The sequence below is a fragment of the Miniopterus natalensis genome, chromosome 18, assembly GCF_054644295.1.
Source record: "Miniopterus natalensis isolate mMinNat1 chromosome 18, mMinNat1.hap1, whole genome shotgun sequence".
NCBI lineage: Eukaryota > Metazoa > Chordata > Mammalia > Chiroptera > Miniopteridae > Miniopterus > Miniopterus natalensis.
The window spans coordinates 27,116,675-27,142,946 of record NC_142098.1 but is presented as its reverse complement, the minus strand read 5'-3'; the positions used below and the strand labels follow the sequence as shown (position 1 = coordinate 27,142,946).

At 42.7% G+C, this 26,272-nt stretch overlaps 3 protein-coding genes across 4 annotated transcripts in view; all 3 read left to right on the top strand.

The window, feature by feature from the left end:
* The window catches only part of CDH1 (cadherin 1), a 71,801-nt gene extending 52,020 nt beyond the window's left edge, over positions 1 to 19,781 (top strand). The window contains exons 7-16 of the mRNA XM_016200777.2: positions 1,157 to 1,332; positions 1,600 to 1,728; positions 3,119 to 3,298; positions 4,799 to 5,043; positions 8,992 to 9,137; positions 12,165 to 12,389; positions 12,729 to 12,959; positions 15,163 to 15,293; positions 16,184 to 16,327; positions 18,091 to 19,781. Coding sequence (XP_016056263.2) covers positions 1,157 to 1,332; positions 1,600 to 1,728; positions 3,119 to 3,298; positions 4,799 to 5,043; positions 8,992 to 9,137; positions 12,165 to 12,389; positions 12,729 to 12,959; positions 15,163 to 15,293; positions 16,184 to 16,327; positions 18,091 to 18,300 — 1,817 coding nt within the window. The 3' untranslated portion in view covers positions 18,301 to 19,781. The remainder of the gene's footprint in view (positions 1 to 1,156; positions 1,333 to 1,599; positions 1,729 to 3,118; positions 3,299 to 4,798; positions 5,044 to 8,991; positions 9,138 to 12,164; positions 12,390 to 12,728; positions 12,960 to 15,162; positions 15,294 to 16,183; positions 16,328 to 18,090) is intronic.
* On the top strand, positions 6,600 to 7,194 carry LOC107527899 (nucleoside diphosphate kinase B-like). 2 transcript variants are annotated; one of them, XM_016200789.2, is made up of 2 exons: positions 6,600 to 6,827; positions 6,941 to 6,961. In XM_016200789.2, exons 1-2 carry the CDS (start codon positions 6,600 to 6,602, stop codon positions 6,959 to 6,961), a joined length of 249 nt encoding a protein of 82 aa, XP_016056275.1. The 2 variants fall into 2 exon arrangements, with proteins under 2 accessions (XP_016056275.1, XP_016056274.2); XM_016200788.2 differs by having other exon boundaries at positions 6,600 to 7,194.
* A 3,202-nt stretch (positions 19,782 to 22,983) lies between the features above and the next one.
* The window catches only part of TANGO6 (transport and golgi organization 6 homolog), a 128,461-nt gene continuing 125,172 nt past the window's right edge, over positions 22,984 to 26,272 (top strand). Inside the window, exon 1 of the mRNA XM_016200727.2 lies at positions 22,984 to 23,095. Coding sequence (XP_016056213.2) covers positions 22,999 to 23,095 — 97 coding nt within the window. The 5' untranslated portion in view covers positions 22,984 to 22,998. The remainder of the gene's footprint in view (positions 23,096 to 26,272) is intronic.

The following is a 26,272-nucleotide window of genomic DNA, read 5'->3' as shown; positions in this document are numbered from 1 at the left end:
TCCCAAAGTGTTGGGGCTGGTGTTTGGGGTCAGGCCCTTCTTGTGGACAGAACTTCTTTGAAAGCGACTGTGAGTGTGTGTGTGTATGCGCGTGCACACTTATGCGTGTGCGTGCATGTAACAACCTACCTGAAAAAACATGTATAAAATCGGAGCAGTTTAAAAACAACCTTCCCTGACTAAACAGATCCTTGCCATTAGTTTAAACCCCTCATATAATTTCCCTGATCACATTTTTTTCTCTTTCCTATAGAGGTAGACACTGCCCTGACCATTGCGGTAATTATTCCCTTGTTTTTTAAATTTATCTTCTACCATGTGTGTATTTACTCCTAGGTAATATCTTGTTAGTTTTGCCTACTTTTCTACTTGGTGGCAAACTGTTTTCCAAGGTGGTCAAACCAATTTGGCACTGCCATCAGCAATGTATATCCTGGAATTATTAGACTTTTTAGCTTTAGTCAATGTGTAATTATACCTCAGTACAATTTAAAATCGCATTTTTCTGTTTATTAATGGACTAAGCATCTTAGCATGTGAGTTTCTTCTTGGCGACTTGTCTATGCAAGTCGTTTGCCCTTTTATTCTCTTGGGCTATTTGTCTTTTTCCTATAAACTCTTAGAGTTATTTAGATGTCCTAGGAACCAGTCCTTTGTCAGTCACACGTGTCATAAATATTTTTTCTCCCTTGAAGGCAATGATCTCAAAGGACCCGTTCTCTTAGTTAAAGCTGTGGCTGAGAAGCCAGTTGCGGAAATCTTGGGATTCTTCCTGTTTTTCAGGCTGTTCACTCAGTATAGGAGACACGGCGCTCTCTCTAAAATCAATAAATAAAAATTTAAAAATAAATAAAAAAGAGAGACATGGCAAAGTGTTTTAGTTTAAGGTTCTTTATTTCCCATCTCCTCCTCGCTTCCACCCCTACCCAAAATATCTGCTGGAAAAGTTGAGTTCTTGGAACACTGCTCATCTGGTGGAAGGCTCTCTCCCTCCTGTAGAACTTTGGTAAGAAATTTGGAAATTAGCAATCAGAAGAGCCGTGACATCGTGTCTCTGGGGCCCCGCCTTTCACACTCGGCACGGTTGAGTTGAGTGGTATTGACCAGACCCTGAAGTACAGCTTGACTGGATCTTCCTCTCCTTCAATGCTTCCAGGAACCTCTGTGATGCAGGTCACGGCCACAGACGCCGATGATGAAGTGAACACCTACAATGCCGCCATCGCTTACGTCATCCTCAGCCAAGAGCCTGAGCAGCCTCACGACCAAATGTTCACCATCAATAGGGATACAGGAGTCATCAGCGTGCTCACCACCGGACTGGACCGTGAGGTTAGCGGGGAAGAAATCCAGAGGGGGGTGTGGGCAAATGCACTTCAGCTAAATCCATGGACAACACAAAACTCTGTTGAGGCCAGTTACCACTTAAATGGTCATGGTCTGAGCTTTGCATCTAAACATCTGTCCAGAGGTTTTGTGCCTAGAAGACAGGCCGGTAGACCGGCATTTAAGCAGATGATAAAATATTCTGTTTCTATGCTATGGACTTGGCTGATGTGGTTGTTGGTCCTAACTTGGGTGTGTTCGATCTCTTTGCAGAAGTTTGCCACGTATACCCTGGTGATTCAAGCTGCTGACCTTCAAGGTGAAGGCTTAAGCACAACTGCAAAAGCTGTGATCACGATCACTGACATCAATGACAACCCTCCCATCTTTGATCCGACTACGGTAATTCTGAAACTCCTTGGTGGTTTCCAAAGAAAGGTCCTTTGTCACTTTACAACTGCTCCTGAGTGAAGCCTTTGAAAACTATCCCGAGACTAGTGAACTTTAAACTAAGAAATAAACAAGTTGGGGTGCTAGTTGTCCCTGTCTGATGCCTACTGACAAAATTCTGTGACCTTGCAAAAAGCACCTATTGAATCTATGTCCTCATATTGTGCATCTCGGTGGCAAATCTTACCAGGTTCTATTTATTCACTGAACAAATATTTTCTGAGTTTATACCAGGCACTATGTTAGACATTGGAGATATTACCACAATCAAGGCAGACAAAGATGCTAGTCTCATGAAGTTTATAGTCTAGTTAGAGAGATGTCGGACTACTTAAACGGATAATTGTGTGCAATTATATTAATTGCGGTCCAGGAGAAGGGACTATGCCACAAGAAAGAACCTTAAATCTTATTGTATTAGAAATCAGCTCAATGGTTAGTAGGAGAGACTAGAGTCTTGAGGTTTAAACAAATAGGGTTGACTTTCTCTCTTGTGTCACAAAAATCCCAGAGGTGGATAGTCCACTCTGCCTAAATAGAGACTGGGCCTCTGTTGTTTTGCTGCCCGACCATCCTTCGTGTGTGACTTCCATCCTCAGTGTCACCTTGTGGCCCATGATGGCTGCTGGAACTCCAGCCATATCTGTGCTTCATTCAGGAAGGAAGCAAGGGCAAGGGGTGCAAAAGGCATTGCTGCTAAGTCAAGTCCGCTTACTTCTGGGAAGACCTATCCCACAAAGTTTGTTTACATCTCATTGACAACTGCTGTCTGCAAAGGAAGATTGGAAATGTGGTATTTTATTTGGGAACATTGCTGCCTCCAACAATACAGTGGGTGAAGAAGGGGAGAATGATATTCAGTAGGCAATTAGCAGTGACAATGAGTAACATTTATTGTAAGACTTGAAAGGAAGTTGTCAACTGTGGCACAGGGGAGGGTGGAAGAGTTGTAGGCAGAAGGATCAGCATATGCAAAATGCCTGGAATCAAGAGGGAGCTTGATGCATAGCAAGAACTGTAAAACAGTGTAGTGAACCAAATGAGGTTGGGTCCTGCAAGGCCTTGTGGACTCAGTCAGCAACTGGGCCAGGGTGTGATGAGGAGCTCAGATAGCCAGGGCCTTGGAAAGCTACCTTAGGGACTCATGAAGGAGGATGCTCTGGAGTGCCAGCTAATCCACGGACAGGAAATAAGGGTCCTGCTGGTTGAGTGACCACTTGCTCTGAGACTCTTCTCCTCTAAACCCGGGCTCAGAAAGCATTCCCTTAGCCCCCCTGAGACCTGGTTTCACTATCGTGTCTCAAGATGTCATATGTGACCTATCTTCTCCTTTGCTCTGCAGTACGAGGGGCAGGTTCCTGAGAACGAGGCTAATGCCGTAATTGCTACACTCAAAGTGACTGATGCCGATGTCCCCGATACCCCGGCGTGGAAGGCCGTGTACACTGTATTAAATGACGAGGACCAATTTGTTGTCACCACAGACCCAGTAACCAACGACGGCATTTTGAAAACGACTAAGGTTTGTATGGTGCCTGGGAAGATGCAGAAACTGACAGCCCCGCTTGCTGCCCACTCCCCTGTCCTTGGTGTCTTCTCAGTAGGTTTGCATGGCATTGGCAGGGTGGGGGTGGCTGGCTTTCCCAGGTTCTGTGGGCCATTTGGGGTTTGCAGTGACTCTCAGGCTCCTGTGAGAGGTTGGGAAGCTCCGATTGACCATCCTAAAATTGAAGAGGAAGCACCATCTATTTTAATAGGCCCTTTCCTTGAAACTTCTTCCTACTGTCCATATCTATTTTGTAAATAAGAGCAAAAATGGTTTACTGGTCTCTGCAGTTTTGCTGGGTTATTTTAGAAGTGGGTTGTATATGACTGAAAAATGTCTTGGAAACTTGAAACTAAGAAGTTGAGTGATTTTTAAATTATTATTATTATTATTGATTGATTTTAGGGAGAGAGAGGAAAGAGGAGAGACAGAAAGAGAGAGAAACATCGATTTGTTGTTCCACTTATTAATGCATTCATTGGCTGATTCTTGTATGTTCCCTGAGCAGGAGTGGAACCTGCAACCTTAATGTATAAGGGCGACTCTCCAACTAATTGACCTACCCAGCCAGGGTCTTGAGTGATTTTGTTTTGTAATATGTTTTGTTTTTAATTTATTTCAGAGAGGAAGAGAGAGAGAAAAAGAGATAGAAACATCAATGATGAGAGAGAATCATTGATCGGCTGCCTACTGCATGCCCCCCTTACTGGGGATTGAGCCCGCAACCCAGGCATGTGATGGGGAATTGAACCGTGATCTCCTGGTTCATGGGCCAATGCTCAACTACTGAGCCATACTGGCCTAGCTTGAGTGATTTTTTTTTTGGTGTTGAAGTTAGAGAGTTAACAGATCCCTGGATTAGTCCCAGAACTTTGACTTCCTCTTGAGCAAGTGAGCTCATTTCCAAATTACTTAGTATATAATCTTATCTCCCACTGAACATTCATGTCAATGTTTTCTGTTATTCTATCAACAGTAGAAAGAAGCTAGTAATTTGAGTTCCTACTCTACATGAGGCTTTCATGCAAATTCCCAGTTTATTCCTTACAGCACCTCTGTCAGGTAGTTCCTTTTCCTAGTTACTTAGGTGTAAGAAACAGACCCAGAGGTTAAGTTTCCCAAATCACACAGCTAGGAAATGGCCCAGCTGGGATTTGACCTGGTTGCTGACTGATTCTGAACTCCATGTTCTTGCCACTGAATTCCCTGGGTTAGTGAGGAGAACAAGCAGGATCTTCTGTCCATCCGCTATCACATGGGCAGCATGTCACACAGGATGTGAACATTCGTACTGGCCTTGACTTAGCGTGCAGTGTTTGTTAACTGAAGCTTGCTGTTTATCTTTCTTCTGGGGTTCTCAACTCGAATGCAGCCAGATTTGAGGATCCCTGCTACACTGCTAACTGAAAGCAATAGTTAAGTTGTTATTTTTATGCTAACATGACATTTTCAAAACTCATTTTTTCTACTCTTCAGGGCTTAGATTTTGAGACCAAGCAGCAGTACATTCTCTACGTGGCAGTGACAAATGAGGATGCCTTTGTGGTCACTCTGTCCACTTCCACGGCCACCATAACTGTGGATGTGATGGATGTGAACGAAGCCCCCATCTTCATGCCTCTCCAAAAAAGAGTGGAGGTGTCCGAAGACTTCCCAGTGGGACAGGAAATCACATCCTACACAGCCCAGGATCCGGACACATTCATGGACCAGAAGATAACGTAAGTGGATTTTTCAACTGCCTTGCAGCAGCCGGGTGTGTGTATATAAAATATTTAGTTTATAGCATTTATCATCATTCTGTGCAAGACCCTTCTCTTAATTGGCTTTTTATTTTTTTTAGTTTCCTTTTTATCTCCATTCCCCACTCCTTTTCCATTTCCTCCATAGCCAGCCATTCTAGGTTTATGTACTTCCTCTCTTTGAGTTCATGTAGGAATGTGGTTTTATAAGTAGTCTGTTGTTCTCTTTAAACCTGTAGGCACCTCTATAGTGTAAATTATAGCCACAAATACTGAGAACACGCACAAACAACAGCAACAGTGTTCTTAGACTTTGGAGAGCTGAGTTTGACTAGGAAAAACTATTAGAGCACAAACCCAAACATGGCACGTGTGTCTTGTTAGTAATAGTGTGGTTTCCAGGGGTAATGGAGGCCTTCCTCTATTGTACTCACTTTCTCTTCTCAGACAGCTAGGTTCCTACTGGTTAATATCTACTTCAGAGGAATCTATCAGAACTTCTGAGCTATTTATAAAAATGTTATACAAATCCAGAGTAGAGTCATGCTTGGTAATTGAATGCGTTCTTGTTGTGGACGGTGTTTGTGTTTTAGCTTCAGTGCCTGTGATTTATGAAACTTAAATAGACAAACAGACAAAAAATTTAAGTGTGACCTCAACTTCTGAGGTTATTCTGGAAGTGCTGCTTCTATCCTGAAGGAGAGGGCTCATAAATACCTTTAAACCATGTGTGCACTGCACAGGATGAGCTGTGTGAAGGGTCTAGTTAGTGATCTTAGTGGTGTCCTAGGTCAAGGGCCATGGGGAATTTTTAAGTGGAGGAACCTGGCTGATAATACCCAAATCTTCTGATTAATTTTAACATTTACTGAAAAAGCAAGGACAACTCGACTTGGTGTGCCACTTGATAGGATTCAATAGCACATGCACGGTGCCACTAAAGAAATCTTTTCTGGAGAAAATAGAAGTTGAAACAGAAACTAATAAAGTCTCAGGCTCTGATCTTGAAGAATTACAGCGAATGAAGAAACAAGTTAAATGCCTTGAAGCTGCTGGCCAAATACAGAATGTGGGGATTGGATGACAAATGACATTTTCTTCCACAAATAAATGGCAAAAGGGTGAGGGTGACTGATATAGATGAAAGGGTATTAAGAGACCAATCAACCAGTTGTAATGTGTTTGAATGTGGATCCAACAATCCAACTATAAAAGACACCCTTGAGGCAATTAGGGAAATTTGAACATAGACCTGGCCTTAGATGATATTAAATAAGTCATTATTGTTTTTGTTGGGTGTATTAGTGGCATTGTGATTATGTATTTTAAAAAACCTTATCTATGTAAGGTACATGCTGAAGTGTTTACTGAAGAAATCTGCTTGAGATTTGCTTTAAAATACTATAATTTTATACATGTAGTCAATATACTACTCATAATCCAAGGATTCTTCTAGGTGGTCCAAAATATAAGGGCTGATAAGATGTGGTTTTGGCAGTGCAGCAGCTGCCCCCTGCCTGCCTACTTCTCGGACCATGGCCAAGATGGAGCACACCTTCATCGCCATCAAGCCGGATGGCATACAGCGTGGCCTGGTAGGTGACACCATCAAGCACTTCGAGCAGAAGGGATTCCGCCTCGTGGCCATGAAGTTCCTTCGGGCCTCTGAGGAACTCCTGAAGCAGCACTATATTGACCTGAAAGATCGCCTGTTCTACCCTGGGCTGGTGAAGTACATGAACTCAGGGCCCGTGGTGGCCATGGTCTGGGAGGGGCCACCTGTGGTGAAGACAGTGAGAATGATGCTTGGAGAGAGCAATCCAGCGGATTCTCAGCCAGGCACCACTCGCAGAGACTTTTGCATTCAAGTCGGCAGGAACATCATTCATGGCAGTGATTCAGTAAAAAGTGCTGGGAGAGAGATTGGCCTATGGTTTGAGTCCGAAGAATTGGTTGACTACAAGTCGTGTGCTTTTGACTGGATCTATGAATAAGAGGTGGCCAAAGCATCAGTCCCTTTTGGCTCTACTTGGATGTGTCCCTGGACGCGGCTCTTCATTCCATTGACTTAGTAGCAATAGGATTGATTTTTCTTTTGTAAAGCAATTTACCAATAAAGCCTCTGGGTGGTGGTGGTGGTGAGCTGTGTTTTTCATCAAAGTTCAAAAGGAGAGTAAAAAACCAAAATAACATTGTAGTGTTTTTGTCGAGGGGTTTCCGGGCTGGGTTGATATCTTAGTTGCAATAGTGAAATAGGTAGTTAAAAGCCTTTCTTTGGTCAAGTCCAGGGATCAAGTCTTAATAGTGTGTGCAGAGGCCCTTGCCCCTGGATAAAGACCACTTTATGTAGTTCATTGCTTTGTACTTCTAAGGAAGTGGGGATAAGCCCGCAGGTACCTGAGGCACTTACCTCTTTAGGCTTCTTTGCCTCCCTTTCTGAGCCTTTCCCTGACCCCAGCAGTATCTCTCTGTTTTTCATGCCTTTGTTTCTTCTGGTGGACTGTTTCTGGTACCCCTAATAAGGTGTTGCTGAACAGGATTCTCTTGGCTGCTGTCGTTGCTGTTTCCCATTGAGGCATTTTGTTTGCATGTGTGTATTACAGCTCTAGGAAAAGAATCTCAGGCTTTTCCTGTGTTTCTGTCTTGCTTCTTAGTGGCCTATAAAGCCCGTTGGAGTTGTCAGTACAACGAAACCAAACTGATGGGATGGGAGTGGGATCTTCATGTTGCTTATCAAATCTGGGGCTGATTACTCCACACTTGTTTGACCTGCCCGTGAGGGTCACAGCAATTTTCCCAGCTCTCTGATCATCAATAATTTTAAATTCCCAATGTAACCATGCTTCATCATCACAGTTACAAACCGGATGATGGCTTCAGAGCATGACCTAAAAAGCACCTGGCACTTCCCTCTCTTTTTGGCATTGTTGATACTCTTGAGAGCATCAGCCAGGACAGTCATGTGCCCCATTATGGTGGCATGGAAGGATGGTGGAAAGAACTCTCTCAGCATTGTGAATAGGACATTTTTTTGCTCTGCAAGACCATAAGGAGTGTTAGCCTGTTTCACACCTACCATTAAATGCCAATACAGCGGCCCACTCTCAAGTCACCATGTCAACCCAAATCTCCAAATGCTAATGGTGGAGGTGTTGTGGTACCCCAGGGAGCAAGAGTTTGCTCTGAAAAAACAAATAAGGATCATAGTTCTCACTATTCAGGTAAGAATTACCTATAGATGCTAAATCTATGGATGAAAGCTAGTTGGTGAACAGGATATTCTCAGATGACCTCCCCTCAGATTATAGGTTAATTGCAAAGAGGAAAAAAGTGCCTTCACGGTGAAGAAGTCTGGTGCCCCTCCTTTATCCAAGTAATCAAAATCAACATCAATAAAAGAACAAACAGACATCATGTGCCTCCTAATGAGATGCTCCAGGAAGGACACAGCATCACCTGCATAGTGTGAGGACAGTTTTGGGAAAATTGACAATTTGAGTATGTACCATGTATTTATTAATAGTATTCTATCAAAATTATATTTCCTGAAATTGAAAATCAAATTGTTGGTTATATAAGAGAATGCCTTTGTTCTTTGGAGATGATAACACATGGAAATACTTATGAGTAAAGGAACACCATCCCTGCAACATATTCTCATGGTTCAGCAAAACAAGACATTATGTAAATGTGCGTCAGCTTTTGTATAGCAAAATATTAACAACAGGTGAATCTAAGTGAAGCATACATATTTGCTCATCACAATTTCCTGGTAACTTTTATATAGGTATGATTTTTTTTCTTTTTTTAATATGTAAGTAAGAAATGTAGAGTGGTTGGAACTGATCGACAAAGAGGAACTTTAGAATTCGTCAGCTACATGCTGCTTGCTGTTCCCATTCTAAGCCAGGGCTTGTGCCTTTTCAGGTATCGGATTTGGAGGGATACGGCCAACTGGCTGGAGATTAATCCAGAGACTGGTGCCATTTCCAGTCGGGCTGAGATGGACAGAGAGGACTTTGAGCATGTGAAGAACAGCACGTACACAGCCCTCATTATAGCTACTGACAATGGTAAGGACACCTTCCCCTCAGGCCTTGGAAGCCTCACCTAGCTCTCTTCCTTGCCCCCCACCCTTCTTTTGGAGGCAGAGTTCATTCTTTCTCTTTTATTCTTAAACACAAGCATTCTCAGTGTCAAAAATGCAAATCATTTAGGTCAAGCAGAAGTTCCTTTCACCACTCCCTCTATACCTGAACCACACTCCTTCCCCACAGCAGCCAGACTGCCTGGGTTTAGATCCTAGGACCAAAGCTCAGTCAGTGCCTGTGTAACCTTAGACTTACTACCTAATCTTTATGTCTCTTAATTCCTTTATCTGACAAAATGATAATATCCCATCAGAATTCAATATGTTAATTTATGTAAAAAGTGCCCAAAAGATCACCTGCTACATAGTATATAAGGACTGTCATTATTATCATCATAATCCTCATTATTAGTAAAGTGTGGCTCCTTCCAGACTATTTCTGTGTATTTGAACGCATTTAAATACGTTAAAAAATATAGCTTATTATGAAACCACTACCTGGTTTGTAGCTGGTTTTGGTTTTCATTATAAAAACCATGATCTTGTGCACGTTGCTTTAAATTAAAAATAGATTTCTATTTTTACGTGACTACAGGTCTTTAAGACACGGAGCTATACCGTGGCACATTACAGATCTGCTGGCCCACCTCAGAGATATGGTGGGTTTGGTTCTAGACCACCACGATTAGTTAGTGACTCATAATCTTTTTGCTGGTAGAGGGTCTTGCCTTCACTTTGTTAAAAATACAACATAAATAAATAAAGCGAAGCACACAAAAACGAGGTATGCCGGTACCTCTTTTCAATAAAATGATGTTACCTGGATACGGCCTAATTAATCATTCACTCATTAAAAGGCCAATGGGGTTGTTTTCAGCTCTTCACCATTTCCATGAGTGATAAGTAAACATCCTTGTACATGCCTTTATTGCAACAATTTCCCTCAACTCGATACGCAGAAGCAGAATTACTGTTAAAGAGACCTGCTAGCTCCTATGATTAAACTGTCTTCCCCTTTCTCCTTCCTCAACCTCCCGAGGCAGTAATTCCAGACTTGACAATCTGGAAGGCAGAGGGCAAGGCAAGTCAGGCCGCGAAGGGGCTCCAGTCGCAGAATGCTTTTGGCGCAGGGAACGCTAACCCGCCGCTCCAGCTGCAGCTCCACGTGGGCCAGGTGTCGCTGGTGCATGGGAGTTCCCTGGCCTGGCCTGAGATAAGCTGAGGGATTGGCATCTAAACCGAGGGCCAGAGGCTTTCTGTGAAGGGCCAGGGAGGAAACATTTTAGCCTCGGCAGGCCGTACAGTCTCTGCTGCCACTGTAGCCTGGAAGCAGTCGTAGACCTTCTGTGAAGGAACGAGCATAGCTGTCTTCCGTTTTCCTAATTTGGCCGTAGTTTGCTGACCCCTGACCTAATAGTGGCTAAGGTGTGGCCATCCTAAATGATTCCTCAGAGTATAACTTTGTGCTTGACTCAGTAGTTCTCAGTGTAGTTCTATGAGGAGAATGAAGTTTCATCTGAACATCTATCAGCTCATTAAAAAAAAATTTATAATTAAAAAATTTAAGCGATACCTGCTCATTGTTAAAAAAATTCACACGACACAGACACACCGTGGAATATTCAAAAAGGAAGGAAATTTGTCGTGTGTTACGACATGGGTGTACAATGAGGACACTATGCTAATTGAAATAAGCCGTTCGCACAAAGACTAATACTGTACGGCTCCACTAACATGAGGTCAGTTTGTAGAATCGTAAGTCAGTGCGTAGAAACAGGAAGCAGAATGGTGGTTACCAGGAACTGGAGGGGGAAATGGAGAATTGTTGAATGGATACAGAGTTTCAGTTCTGCAAGGTGAAAAAGTTCCGGAGAGCTGTTTCACAACAATGTGACTATTGAACTGCACACTTAAAAACATGGTAAATTTGTCCAGCCAGGTGTGGCTCAGCGGTTGAGCATCCCCTAGATCCAGGAGATTGAGGTTTGATTCCTGGTCAGGGCACATGCCCCAGTTGTGGGCTCGATCCCCAGTTGGGGGCGTGCAGGAGGCAGCTGATCAATGACTCTCTCGTCATTGATGTTTTCAATCTCTCTCTTTCCCTCTGAAATCAATAAAGATATATTAAAAAAACAAAACATGGTAAATTTTATGCTATGTGGTTTGTTTTCCTAAACCATTAAAAAAAAAAGGGTAAAGAGAAAAAATTATCACTACAGTCTTGCCACCCAGGTATAACTCTTTACAGGTTTGAGATAAAGTCCTCTGGGTTTTTGTTTTGTTTTGTTTTTTTGTGTGTTTTTCCCCCCTACAATATACTAATATTGATGATGATTCCTTGAGTATCTACTTTTTCTACTACCATGTGCAAACAGAAGTGCATGTGGCCCTGGCCGGTGTGGCTTAGTTGGTTGCATCATCCTGTGCACCAAGAGGTTGCCGGTTCGATTCCTGGTCAAGGCACATTCTGGGGTTGCAGGTTTGATCCCCAGTAGGGGGTGTGCAGAAAGCAGCCAATTGATGTTGCACTCTAACATTGATGTTTCTCTCTCTCTCTGTCTAAAAAGTACATATATATATATATATATAAAAAGTGTGTATGACCTTCCATCTCTATTTTGAATATCAACTTGGAGATTTTTAAAAGGCTCAGTGCTTCGCTAATGACCTTAAAGCCATAGACATTCAGAAAAGGGAGAACTGGTAAGGGCAGGGAGGACTTCTGGGAGTGGTGTAAATGTAATGGGTGAATAAAGATAGGTGAAGAAGAGGAAGGAGGGTGCTCTTGGTATGAGGAATAACTTGAATAATTGTTATCAAAATGAGGGAAAAGCATGACAGAGACCTGACCAACCAGGAGTGAAGGTGCCCTGGGATGGGCAGGCCAGGAGGCTCCGTGGGCAGGTGACCCCTGAAGAGCCAGGACAAGCTTTGGGTTCAGTCTGATGGGAGGCAGTAGGGATTCGCCAGTGTGCCCGAGCTGTGGTGTATCCTATGTATTTCTCCTTAGGTTCTCCACTTGCTACTGGAACGGGAACCCTTCTCCTGATCCTCTCTGATGTGAATGACAATGCCCCAGTACCAGAGCCGCGGAATCTGGAATTCTGCCAGAGGAGTCCACAGCCTCAAGTCATCAACATCATCGATCCAGATCTTCCCCCCAACACATCTCCTTTCACAGCGGAGCTAACATATGGGTCAGGCGTCAACTGGACCATTGAGTACAATGACCCAGGTGGGAACTCGAGGCTCACTTTGGAAACTTTGCTCCGACTCTCGTGCTTCCCCTGTCCCCACCTCCACCTCCCCTTCCGAAATTCCCTTCTCAGCTTGCAGATGGCGCCCCTCTTGTCTGATGCTTGTTTCCTTGTGCCCTCTACATTGGAGGCATTCCACCAAAGGCCCCTTTTCTCTGCTGGGTGACCTGGTAACATACTGCTCAGTAATCTGCAAACCAAGCCGCTCTGTTTTCTTTACTCAGCTTTGGAATGTCTTTTGTTCCTTATTAATCTTATGCTACAATAAACTTTTCTTCTCCCCTGGTCTCATCATTTATTTTTGTTGCTTCCTCTAGAACATGAATCTCTCATTTTGAAGCCAAAGAAAACCTTAGAGCTGGGCGAATACAAAATAAACCTCAGGCTTGAAGATTACCAGAACAAAGACCAGGTGACCACCTTAGAAGTGTATGTGTGTGACTGTGAAGGGGCCGTCACGGTCTGTAAGAGGAACATGGCTTATGCCGAAGCAGGATTGCAACTTCCTGCCATCCTCGGGATCCTTGGAGGCATCCTTGCTTTGCTAAGTAAGTACAGCTGACACGTGTACTTCGACTTCTAAAATGGGGGAGGTTTGTCACTTGCTGAACATTTCAGAGGTCAGTGGTCCAAGACTGGAAGGCTGCCTGTTGTATTAAGTCAACGGGGGCCCAGTCCTTCTATTTTATTGTTCTTTCAACCCCTCAGGGCTGTACTTCTCAAGCTCAAGGGCATACAGATCACACGTGCCTCTGTGTAATATAACAGTTTTGATCTAGTAGGTTTGGGGTGGGGCCTCAGATTCAGCATTTCTAAGCAGGTCCTTGGACCAACTCAGGGCAGGAAGGCCTTGGGATGCTGTCCTCATCAGCATGGTCAGAGCCAGCCAGCTCACCTCCTGCACACTGCATCCTAGAGCAGCGATGATCGAGGGAGCGGAAGTCACGCGTCTGGAAACTGCACACATCACCTTCATTCACATCCCCTTGGCCCAGACACAGCCATGTCTGAAAGTTCTCACTCTAACTTGGTGACCATGTGCCCCATTCAAACTTAGCAGAGAGTGGGGTGGGTTGTGGGGTGAACAGTGAACATCAACAACTGAAAGAGTGAAGGAGAAACAGGATGCTGGGGAAAACGTGGCCGTTTCTGCCGTCATCTTTAAAACTGATACCACCTGAGTCCACCTAGGGTTGACAGTTGCTTTTACAGTTTCAAAAAAATTGATTTGTTGTTCCACTTATTTATACATTCATTGGTTGACTCTTGTATATGCCCTGACCAGGGATTGAAGCCTTGGCGTATCAGAATGATGCTCTAACCAACTGAACTACCTGGCTGGGGCAGAATCTGGTATTTCTTCCAGGGGCTCTTCTTGTTCTAACAAGAACAAAAACAGCAGCAACCTTTCATTCTATGCAACACTGTAATTTAATATCCATAAGCAGCTAGTTGTCCAGCCATATAGTTTCCGAGTGATTATGACAACAACCCCATGTTGGTATCCAAATTTCCCGTATGCCTGGAACAGTGGTATCACTCGGTCGACTGTCTTCCTCTCGCAAGTATTTTTGGGTATTTCGTCTTCACAGCTTTGGAACAGTATACTTTCTTGCAAAATGCCTATCTTGTGGCTTTGAATCTTGCGGTGATACAGTATCTTCTATGTCATTAGTAGTGTATCACAGGTTGCAGACAGCATCTTGATTATCCGCAATTAGTTTCAAATTCTCTTGAAACATGAGTGAGTCCAAAGTGAAACTCGCCGCCCTCTGGAACGGCACCAGTTGGGTACTTCTAAGAAATTTCCCCCCTAAGTTTATGTAACCTCCTGTTTCATTGCAATAATGCTTCACTAGGATGTCATATGTAGGTATTTGGGCATAAGCATCTATAAAGAAAACAGTGAATTATATACAGGGTGTCCCCCAAAAATGTATGCACACTTTGAATAATTATTAATCCCAATGGGTTAAATCTGAAATAAAGAAATATCAATGGAGCTATCAGTTGTTACGTGTGTATACATTTTGGGGGGGCACCTTGTATATTTTTTCATTTACAATAAATAGTTTAATATTTTTAAAAAATTAAATGTTAATTGCATATCTTAGAAATATCCCAAGATCAGATGAAAACCCTGGAACTTAAACAGCTTTTAAAGCTTGCTTACATGATTTTATCTTAAGAAAAGATAAGGAATATACCAGGTGATTTTTTAATAGTCTGTCCCACCCCTATAACTGATTAACAATAATATGCATGTATCAATCTCGTTTAGGCTGGCCCAACCCTGCTTGCAAAACTTCAATGGCATCAACTCACTCAGAACCAAAGCCAAAGTCCTTCCAGTGGTCCACACATCCTGACTACCCCTCTGTCTTCCTCAACACTTCTTTCCCCCTCACTCACCCTGCTACAGCCACACTGACCTCCCCCTTTTTTAATCACACTAAGCATGATCCTGCCTCACAACCTTGGCAGGTACCATTTCCACAGCTTGGAACACTTTCCCTCAGATTTTGGAAAATAACTGATTGGTTTAAGATCCAGTTGTGAATTCAAGACCGCACTTGAACTCACGTATTGTCCAGTATGTTGTAATGCAGATGTTAACTTCAGAGGTGTGAGCATCACCACATGGCTTGTCTGACAGCCATCCGTCTGGTATGCAAGGCAGTGGTGCTCTGTGACAGCTGCTGCTTGTGGCCTTGAAGCCTGACTCTCATCACTGTCTCTTCCCCTTTACAGTCCTGATTCTGCTGCTTCTGCTGTTTGTTCGGAGGAGACGGGTGGTCAAAGAGCCCTTACTGCCCCCAGAAGATGACACCCGAGACAATGTTTATTACTACGATGAAGAAGGAGGTGGAGAAGAGGACCAGGTGGGTTTTTAAAGCTGGTAAAAATCTTAATGGCAATCTCTTTATTTGGAAAAAGCAATGATTAGAGGGCTGACATTTGAAATAGCTCTGTACCACTTTGTATATTATTTTTTTAAAGCCTTACTCAAGAACATAGACATTGTCACTGGCCATCGTCATCAATGCAACATCACTTACATTTATTGATTGCATACTGTTCTGCACTCAGGTGACTGAGCAGAGGCACAGAGCAGTTAAGCGACTTGCCCAAAGTCACACAGCTAGGAAGCAGTAGAACCAGGTAGTCTGACTCCAGAGCCTACTCTCCTCATCATTAGTCTCAGGAAATGAACTTCATTCAAATTATCTTTGACATGGAGCAACTGATCTGTCTTAATATTTTGTTTCCCTTGAGTTATTTTAGCTATGCTAAACTGTTTTTGGTTTTGTGTTTTGCTTTTTTATAGATGTTAAACTTTAGGCTTTCTCTGTTTTTCCTGATTTGGAGACAGTCTTAACTTGCCTTACCCTGGAGTTCTCCAGAGAGGTTTTGAAAGTCTGCTGTATCTAGAAAGGGAAGCACAGGATCCATCACATAGGGTGGAAAGGGTGTGAATATTTGCTAAATAATCTAATAATTATACCCTGTAAGAAGTCAATCAGGTATAACTGTCTCCATCTGTACTCACAGAGTTCCTCACAATCCTTTTATGCTATATTTCCTTCCAGTGCTATTTTGGACACTCTTAGGTTGAAAGCTCTCATTTCAGATTGTACTGGCACATGCCTGTAAATATCATACAGTTGGCAGTGAGGCATTATCTGGTACCATAACCTACAAACTAAATAGAACCCTGTGTCTGACTGTTTCTGGTTTACTCTTTGCTATACTTTTACCTTTTCCTCCAAAGGACTTTGACTTGAGCCAGTTGCACAGGGGCCTGGATGCTCGGCCTGAAGTGACTCGCAACGACGTGGCTCCAACCCTTCTAAGTATGCCTCAGTATCGGCCCCGCCCTGCCAATCCTGATGAAATTGGAAACTTCATTGATGAAGTAAGTAAGCAAAGTCAAAAGCCAGGCACAGCTCATCTCTGAACTTAGAAAGGAGCAGTTGTGTCCAAAGTGAGAGAGAGCTTAGATTCTTTCCTTTATCACATTTTCATCTTGCATGATCTCTGAGCCCTATTTTTGTGTGTGTCTCATCTGAATTTCAGAAATAATAGCATTTCAAACAGGTCTTAGTGAATCTGCAAAGTCCATATGACAAAACTAAGAATTACTTGAAAAGACTTAATAGAATTAGAAACGAAACTAAAGAGATTCAAAGTAGATCCAGTTTGGTTTCACTAATGGGTCTCTTCTCCCCTGCATCCCACTGATGATTGTTAATGTTAAATATGTGTCACAAGTCTACCTGAGGGCCAGAAAAATGCTGCTCATATTGTATGTGTCATAAATGCATTCAGCTATAAATATCAGAAGCTTAAACAGATAGAAGTAGATTGACCCCTTGCAAATTGAAGGCTGTGGTAAGCAGGTGAGGCTGGAGCAGCCGCCTTCTACCTTCCTGCTAATGATACAAACGTATATCCTTTGTTGTCTCATGATCACAAGGTGGCTGCTGCACTTCCAGGCCTTGGGTCTGTATTCCAGTCAGGAAAAAGTGGGAAGGGCAGAGCAGAGGGCAAAAGAAATCTTTCTTCTAGCAAACTGTTCGTGCAAGAAAGGTGTTCATCCTACATGTTACTGGATTGTCCCTATCTGCAAGGGAGGGTGGAAAATGAGACATTAAATTAATCAGTTTAGGGTAAGGTGAGGAAGAAGTGGGGGTAGGATGAACCAAAAAAACAAATAATACAGTCTATCAGGGTCTATTAAACTACGTTACCTGGTGACTTGCTTAACTACTGGAATGATTTTCAGGGCTTGTCTGATGTTCCAGTCGCCCTCCCCAAGTTTGCTTTAGCTTCCCATAGGAGTTGTCACCAAGGACTATACAAAGCACAGCAGTATTGGAAGTGACCAAGCCACATCCATTCTAGCCACTGGATCTTAGAGAACACTGGCAACAGGAAGGGACAGTTTCAATCATCCTTTTTAGGTACATCTGGATTTAGATACATCTGGATTTAGGTCCTCTCCTCCATTCACGTTCATTATCACATCGGATTATAGTTGTTGTTTTTTTTTTAATTACAAAACGGATATGGTTTGCTATTTTAAAAATATAAATTATGACAAAGTACAGGGTGTCCCAAAAAATGTATACATACTTTGAATGATTATTAATTCCAATGGGTTAAATCTGGAAAGAAAGAAACATCAATTGAGCTATCAGCTGTTAAGTGTGTATACATTTTTGAGGACACCCTGTATATAAAGGAAAAAATTTAAGTTCTTTCTCAGTTCCTCTGACCCTACTCAGCAGAATGAACTGTGACCTGCCTGCCTGGCATTCATCCTTGCAGACCTTTCGGGCTGAAACCAGCCTGTGTAGATCGGGCGGACTGTCCTCATTGTTTCTAGCCTCTTCCATCCAGATTGCTTGGTGCTTATATCTTCCCTGCCTACCTATAGCTTACCGCTTTAGTTTAGGGGGAAAATATCTTGCATATTTTCCCATAACTTTCTTTTCATTAACGTATCACATCCATCTTCCGCGGCAGTTTAACTTCACCTTGTTAGTGTTCCAGGGACGGTTGCATTGTCATTAGCGGTCCACTTTGCTTGGGGCACCAGGAGAAGGCATCTTGCCTAAGAGGACAGGTGTGGGGTTCCTTTCATCGAAAGATCCTGTTTTCTTCTTTCTTCTTTAGAATTTGAAGGCGGCTGATAGCGACCCCACTGCTCCCCCTTATGATTCCCTGCTCGTGTTTGATTACGAAGGAAGTGGTTCCGAAGCTGCTAGTCTGAGCTCCCTGAACTCCTCGGAGTCAGACCAAGACCAGGACTATGACTACCTGAATGAATGGGGCAATCGCTTCAAGAAGCTGGCAGATATGTACGGAGGTGGCGTGGATGACTAGGGGACTCGAGACAGATGCGGAGAGAGATGGGTTCCTGTACTCATGTGATGGGAAATGGAGGAATAATTTTTCTGGGGGCCTTTCAGCTCCCTTCACATGAGATGAATTTCTGAGGAAGAGAGACTGTAATCAGTGGTGCATCTGATTACAGGGTAGTTATAATTTCCACTTTGTAGATCTGATCTGTGTTAGAAAGATTTTGATGTACTCCTTGAGTCTTTTTTTTCTTTCATCACCCTTTACAAGCTTGCAACTTGTGGATTTTCTTAAGGGCTTTGTCTCATTTTTAAAAGGAAGGGGAGGGTCTATGGCCCTATTGTTTTATATATACATAAAAATTTATTTTTAATTTGTGTGCCTTTTTAAATCCTATCACTTCACTGGTGTCCCATGTTCCAGTATCCACTCTTACTCCTGAATTTACATTACCCCAGACAGGAGTTCTCTGAGGCAGAACTGTTGGGCCCTTTTAGGGGAAGAGGCTGTGTCTTAGTCTGGCCATATCGTGACTGGGTATTGTATACTCTTAAGGCCCTTAATCGTTTTCTTTTTTTATCTCCTGAGTGTGTAACTTGAAACGGACATCTATCCATTTACTTGTTCAGAGTCAGAATGTTTGTTATGTGACTGTCATTATGGGGTACTTTGGTTCTAAACAAGGAGGCTTGACCAGAAAAGGTGATGAGTTTTCAGGTGCCACTCACCTTTTAATGTTTATCACTAAAACTTAAAAGAGTGATATATTTCGAGACTCAGAACAGTGCCTAAAGTGTTGCAGCCAAAGAGAGAAAAGAAGATGGCTTGTCACAGCAGATGGAAAACATGACAAGTGGGCTTGGAGATGGCAGGAGAAATTGTCACTGAGCCTGGCAATTTAATAAACTAAGGCCGAGAGTGGTTGAGGTGTCTCTACCTCTAGCCCTGAAAATTCTGGAAGAATGGATGAACCTCAACATGTGCTTCCTACCAGGATCTTTATACCATGGTTTGTACTCGCAGTCCAGAATCCCCAAGTGCTTGCTTCTGGTGATGTCCACAGGAAATACTGGCCAATCTGGACACATTTGCCCCAAATTCCAAGAAAACTGAGAATGTTAGAAACTCCAAATTTTTTCTTAGGAGCAGGGGATTTGGGGGTAAGGAGAACCTCAATTTGGATATTCTTTTTGTTGAAATGTGACCATCAAGAAACTTTTGACAACCACAGAAAAGAAGTTTATCTTGTTTTATTTTCCATCAACTGTTTTTCGAAGAAAAAAATCATCCCTGCAACCATGTCTTGGAATTGTCTTGATTTTTTGGCAATTTAAACTCTAATGTAGTTCTGTGTAGATAGACTGTCACTATAGTTTTGAGTGTATATGTGTGTGGGTGCTGATAATTTCTATTTTCTTTGGGGGTGGGAAAGGAAAACAAGCCGATAAACTTATCCCTAAATATTCATTTTTATAAATTTTATTAAAGAATTTTGTTAAATCATTGTCAAACTTGTTTTATTTGATTACACCACAATTCCAGGCAAGACACATGATAGATGAGCGCAGTGTACACATGGAGAAAGAAGCTCTATGTTCAAATGACTTCTCCAGAACTCTGTGTTATTCTGTTGTGGGCAAAGAAACTGCATTTTAAGGTCACTTTATTTGAAAAACATCTATTCATGTGCATGTTGTAAAACCAATAAAATTCCCCTGCCAGTAGGAGAGGACTGTGGCCAGTCAGCAAAATTAGTATAAACCAGAGGTTCTCCATCAGGGTGGGTTGTGGCCCCTTCTCCCAGGGGATATTGGGCAATTTCTGGGTACATGTTTGATTGTCATGAGTGAGGAAGTGCTGCTAAACATCCTACAGCGCCCAGGACAGCCCTGCACAACAAAGAATTATCAGGCCCAAAATGGCAATAGTGCCTCTGAGAAACCCTGGGAGAGGCCCTTGACTTTTCTCTGCTGGAGGGGTATAACTTTAAAATATTAAAAAAAAATTAAATTGGCCTGGCCTGGCATGGCTCAGTGGTTGAGCATTGACCTGGATCCAGGCGATCGGGGTTCAATTCCTGGTCAGGGCACATGCTTGATCCCTAGTCGGGGGCGTGCAGGAGGCAGCCAATTAATGACTCTCATCATTGATGTTTCTCCCTCTCTCTCTCTCTCTCTCTCTCTCTCTCTCTCTCCCCCTCTCCTTTCCTCTCTTTGAAATCAATAAAGATATATTTAAAAAAAAATTGTAGAAGATAACATTTTACTATTTTTAAGTGTACAGTTAAGTTCCATTAAGTAAATTAACATGGGTGTAATAATGGTGACATTGTTTACTGGGACAGTCTATATCCTTAGGAGATGAATGATGAATTTAGGGGTAAAGTGTAATGATGACTGGAAATTAACAACAGTTTGAAAAAAGCGTATCAACAGAGAGCACAAAAGCAAACACAATGAACACAACACAGTGACTGCACGTGTTCACTGCAGCATTCGTTCATGACAGTCAAAAGGTGGAAACAGCCCAAATGTCCATCAGTTAATGAGTAGATTAAACAAAATGTGTATACATAACATGGAATATTATTTGGCCTTAAAAAGGAGAGGAATCCTGATACATGCTATAAATGTGATGAACCTCGAAAACATGACATCAAGTGGAATAAGCCAAACATGGAAAGGCAAATACTGCCGTATATATAGGAATAGAAAGTAGAGTAGAACTTATGGGGCTGAGGAGGGCAATGGGGAGTTGTTATTGAATGGAAACAGAGTTTCAGTTTGGGATGATGGAAAGTTCTGGAGATGGATGGTGGCGATGGTTGCACAACATTTAATGTACTTAATGCCACTGAATTGTTTACTTTAGAACGGTCGATTTTATGTTCTGCATATTTTACCTTAATAAAAAGTCTGACATGGGGAGTGTAAAATGATTGTATAACATTGTGAATGTACTTGCCACTGACTTGTATGCTTAAAAATGGTAAATTTTATGTTTATTTTATCATAATTTAAAAAGTCAGGGAAAAATAGGACAAGGGTAAAGACATAAATAAAATGGTTCTATAGAGAATAAAATTATTCTCTACAGAGCAAGGGGTTGTACTAGCAGGGAAATGTGACATCTGAAAAAGACTGCAGAGAAGGTAGTTGGACCCAGTGGGGAGCCAAACTGACGGGAGGCCTGGAGAACAGTGCCTTCGCTTCCCTCTTGCTGGTTCTGTAGGTCCTGACAAAGTGTGTGGTGAAGACACCAAGACAGGAGCCATGCTACCCGAGTTCAAATTCTGGTTCTGTCCTTTCCAGCTGTGAGCGTAGACCAGTTACTTAACCTTTTCCTAGCCTGTTTCCTTATCTCCAAATAGTAAGATAACTGTTTCTACTTTGCAAGAGGTTGTGAGACTAGATGAGTTGAAGTGTATAAAGCATTTAGAAGAGTGCCTGCCTCATGGAAGTGCTTTGTTAAATATTAGCTTTTATTTTTATTATTGACCAAGGGGCACAGCAAGGGAGTTTTGGGTAGAGGAAATCATTTAAACAAAAGCAGGATGTTAGAAAGGGCCAAGCTGGACTGGATTTAGTGGGTCCGATAGAACCATTAAAGTGTTTTGAGCAGAACTATGTGACCCAAAGTAGTGTTCTGCGAGGGTGTATCTTATCTGCCTAAAAGCAGAGCCTCCCAAAAGAATTCAACAGTCATAAATCTCCCAGGAGTTTCAGAACCAGGAAGGATAGAAGCTGGCACCACTGGGATAAGAAATCACCTAAACACTTATTGTCACGAAACGATTATATCCCATTTAGTCTTCTAAGGGCTCATTTATCTTTCCTCAAAGTCATTCGTTTTCCCTTCACTGCCCTTTCCCTCCAGGGTCCCTGTTAAGATAGCTTATAAGCCCCAAATTCTAACCACTTCTTTGAGTCACATTTTTCTGTGAATTCTCTAGGATGAATCTGTTTTTTCTCTTGCTAATCTGCCTCTTGTCAGTTTAATTCATAGGTCTCCATATTCAGAACCTAAGTCGTTAAAGTTCTCCTCGGACAAGGATCTGATTGATGCTAAAGGGAGTGGTAATATAAACATTAAACAAACTTTAAGATAAATGAAGACAAGCTTCAGCGGTATCTTTGTGGAGTGCATGGTGGGGGTTATCACAGAGACTAAGGTTTTCTCACCGGTAGGGTAAGAATTGAGGGTCAATTATGGAAAATGGAATGCAACCACTCCACTTACCACATGTGGCTTTAAAGACAGGAACCCTAAACTTGCTGGGGTCTTTCCTGGGAATTCTGTTTCTGTAAAAACAGTCCTTGATAACTATTGGATGCCCGTAACCTTATTAGTTCTGGGCTGACCAATTTTCTTTCTGCTTCGTTAGGTCTCCCAGGGTTTCGGTACATGAATATTTTCATCCTGATATACATGTTATTTCATGATAAACTACTTCTAATTTCCTTCTTGATGTAGCAGTTAACTGTGCAGCTTGTGTTGGCAGGTTGTGTTAGCTGTGGGTTTTTCCCCCCTGGGCAGTAAAGGGGGCCGTAGAAAATATTTATTAAGTAAAGTGGCCAAGTCGTCCCCGCCCCCCGCCGCTGGCCCCGCCCCGCCGCTGGCCCCGCCCCCAGACCCATGCGGCTCTCGCCACACTCAACATGGCGGCGGCCCGCGTCCGCCGAGGCGCCTGAGCTGGTCGCAAGGGTACGTGCCACTCCAGCCATGGCGGTCCCCAGGCAGGCCGCGGGCAGCGGGGTTCTGCAAACGTGCGGTCTGGAGCCGATTTTGGAGGCGTTGAAGCTGCTGCTGAGCCCGGGAGGTGAGAGGACGGACCTGGGCGCCGGGCTGCATTCGGGACTCTCAGGGCCTCCAGTTTTCCGCGGCTGCTCTGGCTCCCACGCTGTGCGCTCCTCAGGGCCGGAGGCCACCCCGCCCCTGGGGGCTCTGGGCATTGTCTGTCCGGCCTCATATTACCCTTGAGGAAACCCAAGCTCAAGAAGGGATGGGATTCGGGGAATACTGGCAGTAACCGGGGTCTCTGGAGCTCCTTCGTTCTGCCGGGCACTGGGCAAGCGCCTTGGGAACATGGTTTCCTTCAGTCCCTGCTGCAGCCCTGAGCCCTGAGCCCTGAGCCCTGAGCCCTCAGCCCTCGAAGGCTGCGGAGAGGGTAGGCTCTCGCGACGGTCAAGCGAGGGCCCAGCCTCTTGGGGGCGCAGGGTCTAACGTGGACACTGGAGATTTGAACAAAATGCCCGGGAGCCCCGAAAAGGGAGGCAGTGACGTTTGAGCTGGGTTTGGGGAGAGTACTTAGGGCTTTACAGCCTGGGACGGATTTACAGTCGCTTTTAATCTTTCGTGGTGACTTGACAAGATCTTCCCACTTTAGAATCTTAAGGCACCTGGGGAGTGGTTTAGCCTGGCGCCTTGGACAGCCGAGGACACGCAAGTCTCACTGAAGTAACCTGCCCAAGATATGCGGTCAGGTGATTCCGTGTGGAGCCTCAGATGCTATGTGGAGCCCTGAGAAAGGACGCAGCTGGAGCGTCTAGTTGGGGGGAAGGGCTTTAGGGTGAGCGAGGTAAGGTACGTGGAACGTCGTGAGGACGTTCCAAGTCTCCCATTCTGAGATCCCTACGACCCCCCACCCACCCCCGCCCACACTGCGGAGACCCCCACAGACTTTATACCATACCTGAGGGAAGTGAAAAGAAGTTATGAATAATAGTAATTGAGTGCCTAAGAAGTATCAATCCCTATACTGTGCTGTTTACCTCTATATCGTTTAATTCTCACAGCAATCGCTTGAGCGAGGTATTACTTGAATTCCGTTTTACAGAGGTTGGAACCAAGGCTTAGGCGCATTAGAAATCGCTCAGTGTCTGTCTAGTGAGTGGCAAACCTGGGATTTGAATTCAGGAGGCTTCCACTGTAGTGTGATAACTATACTATGCCCCAATGAAGAATTAAACTGCAAAATAGACTTTTAACTTGCTAATCGAGGGGTCACTTGTCTAGCAACTGCAACTATCTCAAATATAACTGAGAACAAGGTTAAGTAAGCCAAAAAAAAAATCTGGAAGTAATCATCTATCACAAAGCACATGTACTTCATTTATAGAAGACCTCTAAATCTCAAATAGTATGTGGTGGAATTACACCCATGAACTCATTGAACTTATGAGAATCCAAGCATTCCTATTTGAAAAAGAATAATTTATTTTAGTATGGTTAAATGATATTATTTTGCACATATAGTCTATTATATATGAATCTGCCTGCTGTTTTCTTTGATCATATCAGCTGCTGAGGGAATTAAAAAATACCTGTGCTATTATGAGTATTCAGATGTCCCTGATGGACAGAAGGTGTTGAGACAGGATGAAAGTATTGGTTAAAATTACATCCTCCAGATAAACTTTTTTTGATCTGTAAATTGACTACCTTTGAGGCAGTACTTACTGAGAGTTAACTGTATATAGTATTCTATCCTCATTGCTTTTGGAGATACAGAAGTGTGTAACAACTTTTGCTCTCGAGCATCTTGTCTGTTTGGGGAGATGGTACCATACATATAAACCAAAAGATATTCAACATGGCAGGATAACACTAGTGGTGAATGGATGGTACAGATAGCAGTTGGTTAGAGGAATTCTCCAGGGGTGAGGCTATGGAAGGCTACAGGAGGAAGAATTGAGTCTAGGTGGAAATTACAGAGACAGGAAGATACCAACAGTCTTTCACTTTTGAGCCACCAAAAGTTGTGCTGCACTAAACATTTCTCTTGCCCTGCCTTCCATATCTATTCTCAATCATGGGACAAGTAAGAATATCTCCAACTCCATTTTTAGGAACTGTGTAAGCAAAATTTGAGAGGGGGCTTGTCAATTTTAGTGTTTTGCTTGCTAAAAACAGGGGCCATCTCAGCAATAGCTTTGGAAAAAAACCCTTTTCATACTAAATATAGATTCACTGGGGGAGAAGGTGCTGAAAATTCCAGTAATTTGTAAATAATGAAGCTGTATCACACTTATTCTTGCATGCCACATTGTGTTTGCACTTTGAACTTAATAAAAAGTACCACACAAATCTTGAAGTCTGCTTTTAAATGTCACAAAGCATAGACACTTAAATTGGTGATTGGAAAGAATAGATAATGCTGTTCATGAGACCCACATTTCCAGAAGTGTGATAGGGATGGTCCTAGGTGGTGTGTAGTAGAACTATTTTGAGGATGTATAGTGTAGTGTAGTGATCAAGAATTCGGCTTTGGAGCCAGATTGCACAAGTTGAATATGCCCTGGAAATAATAATGATTAATAAGTAATTATAGTCCTTACCTCACAGAGTTCTTGTGAGGATTGAGTTAAATACATAAAGCACTTAGAAAATGTATTAGCTGTTACTAATTTAAGTTTTAAAAAATGATTTAACTTGAAGAAATAATTAAATAAAGCAAATTACAATACAGCTGGTACTCAGATAAATGGCAAAAATTGTGGAAGTGCTATGTGACTGAAAATTGGAGAACGTTGTTTTAAGGCAACAGATCTCAAACTTTTTGGTTTCAGCGCTCTTACACTTAAAAATTGCTGAGGACTTAAAAGAGATTTCTGTGGGCTATCCATATCTATATTTACTATATTAGAAATTACGACCGTAAGAGAAACCTTTTACATTTGTTTAAAAATAACATTAATTAAAAAATAAATAAAAATAACAATAAACCCATTACATGTTAACGCAGTGACATTTCTAATGAAAATTATATTTTGCAAAATAAAATAACTTACCGGGAAGAATGGCATTGTTTTACATTTTTGCAAATTTCCTTAAGGTTTGGCTTATTAGAAGACAGCTGGATTTTTATATTTGCTTCTCCATTCAGTCTGTCATGGTAGGTTGTTCTGATTAAAATAGATGAAGAAAATCTAGACTCATATATATATATATATATGTAGTTGGAAAATGGAGGAAATTTCAATCACCTTTTCAGGTA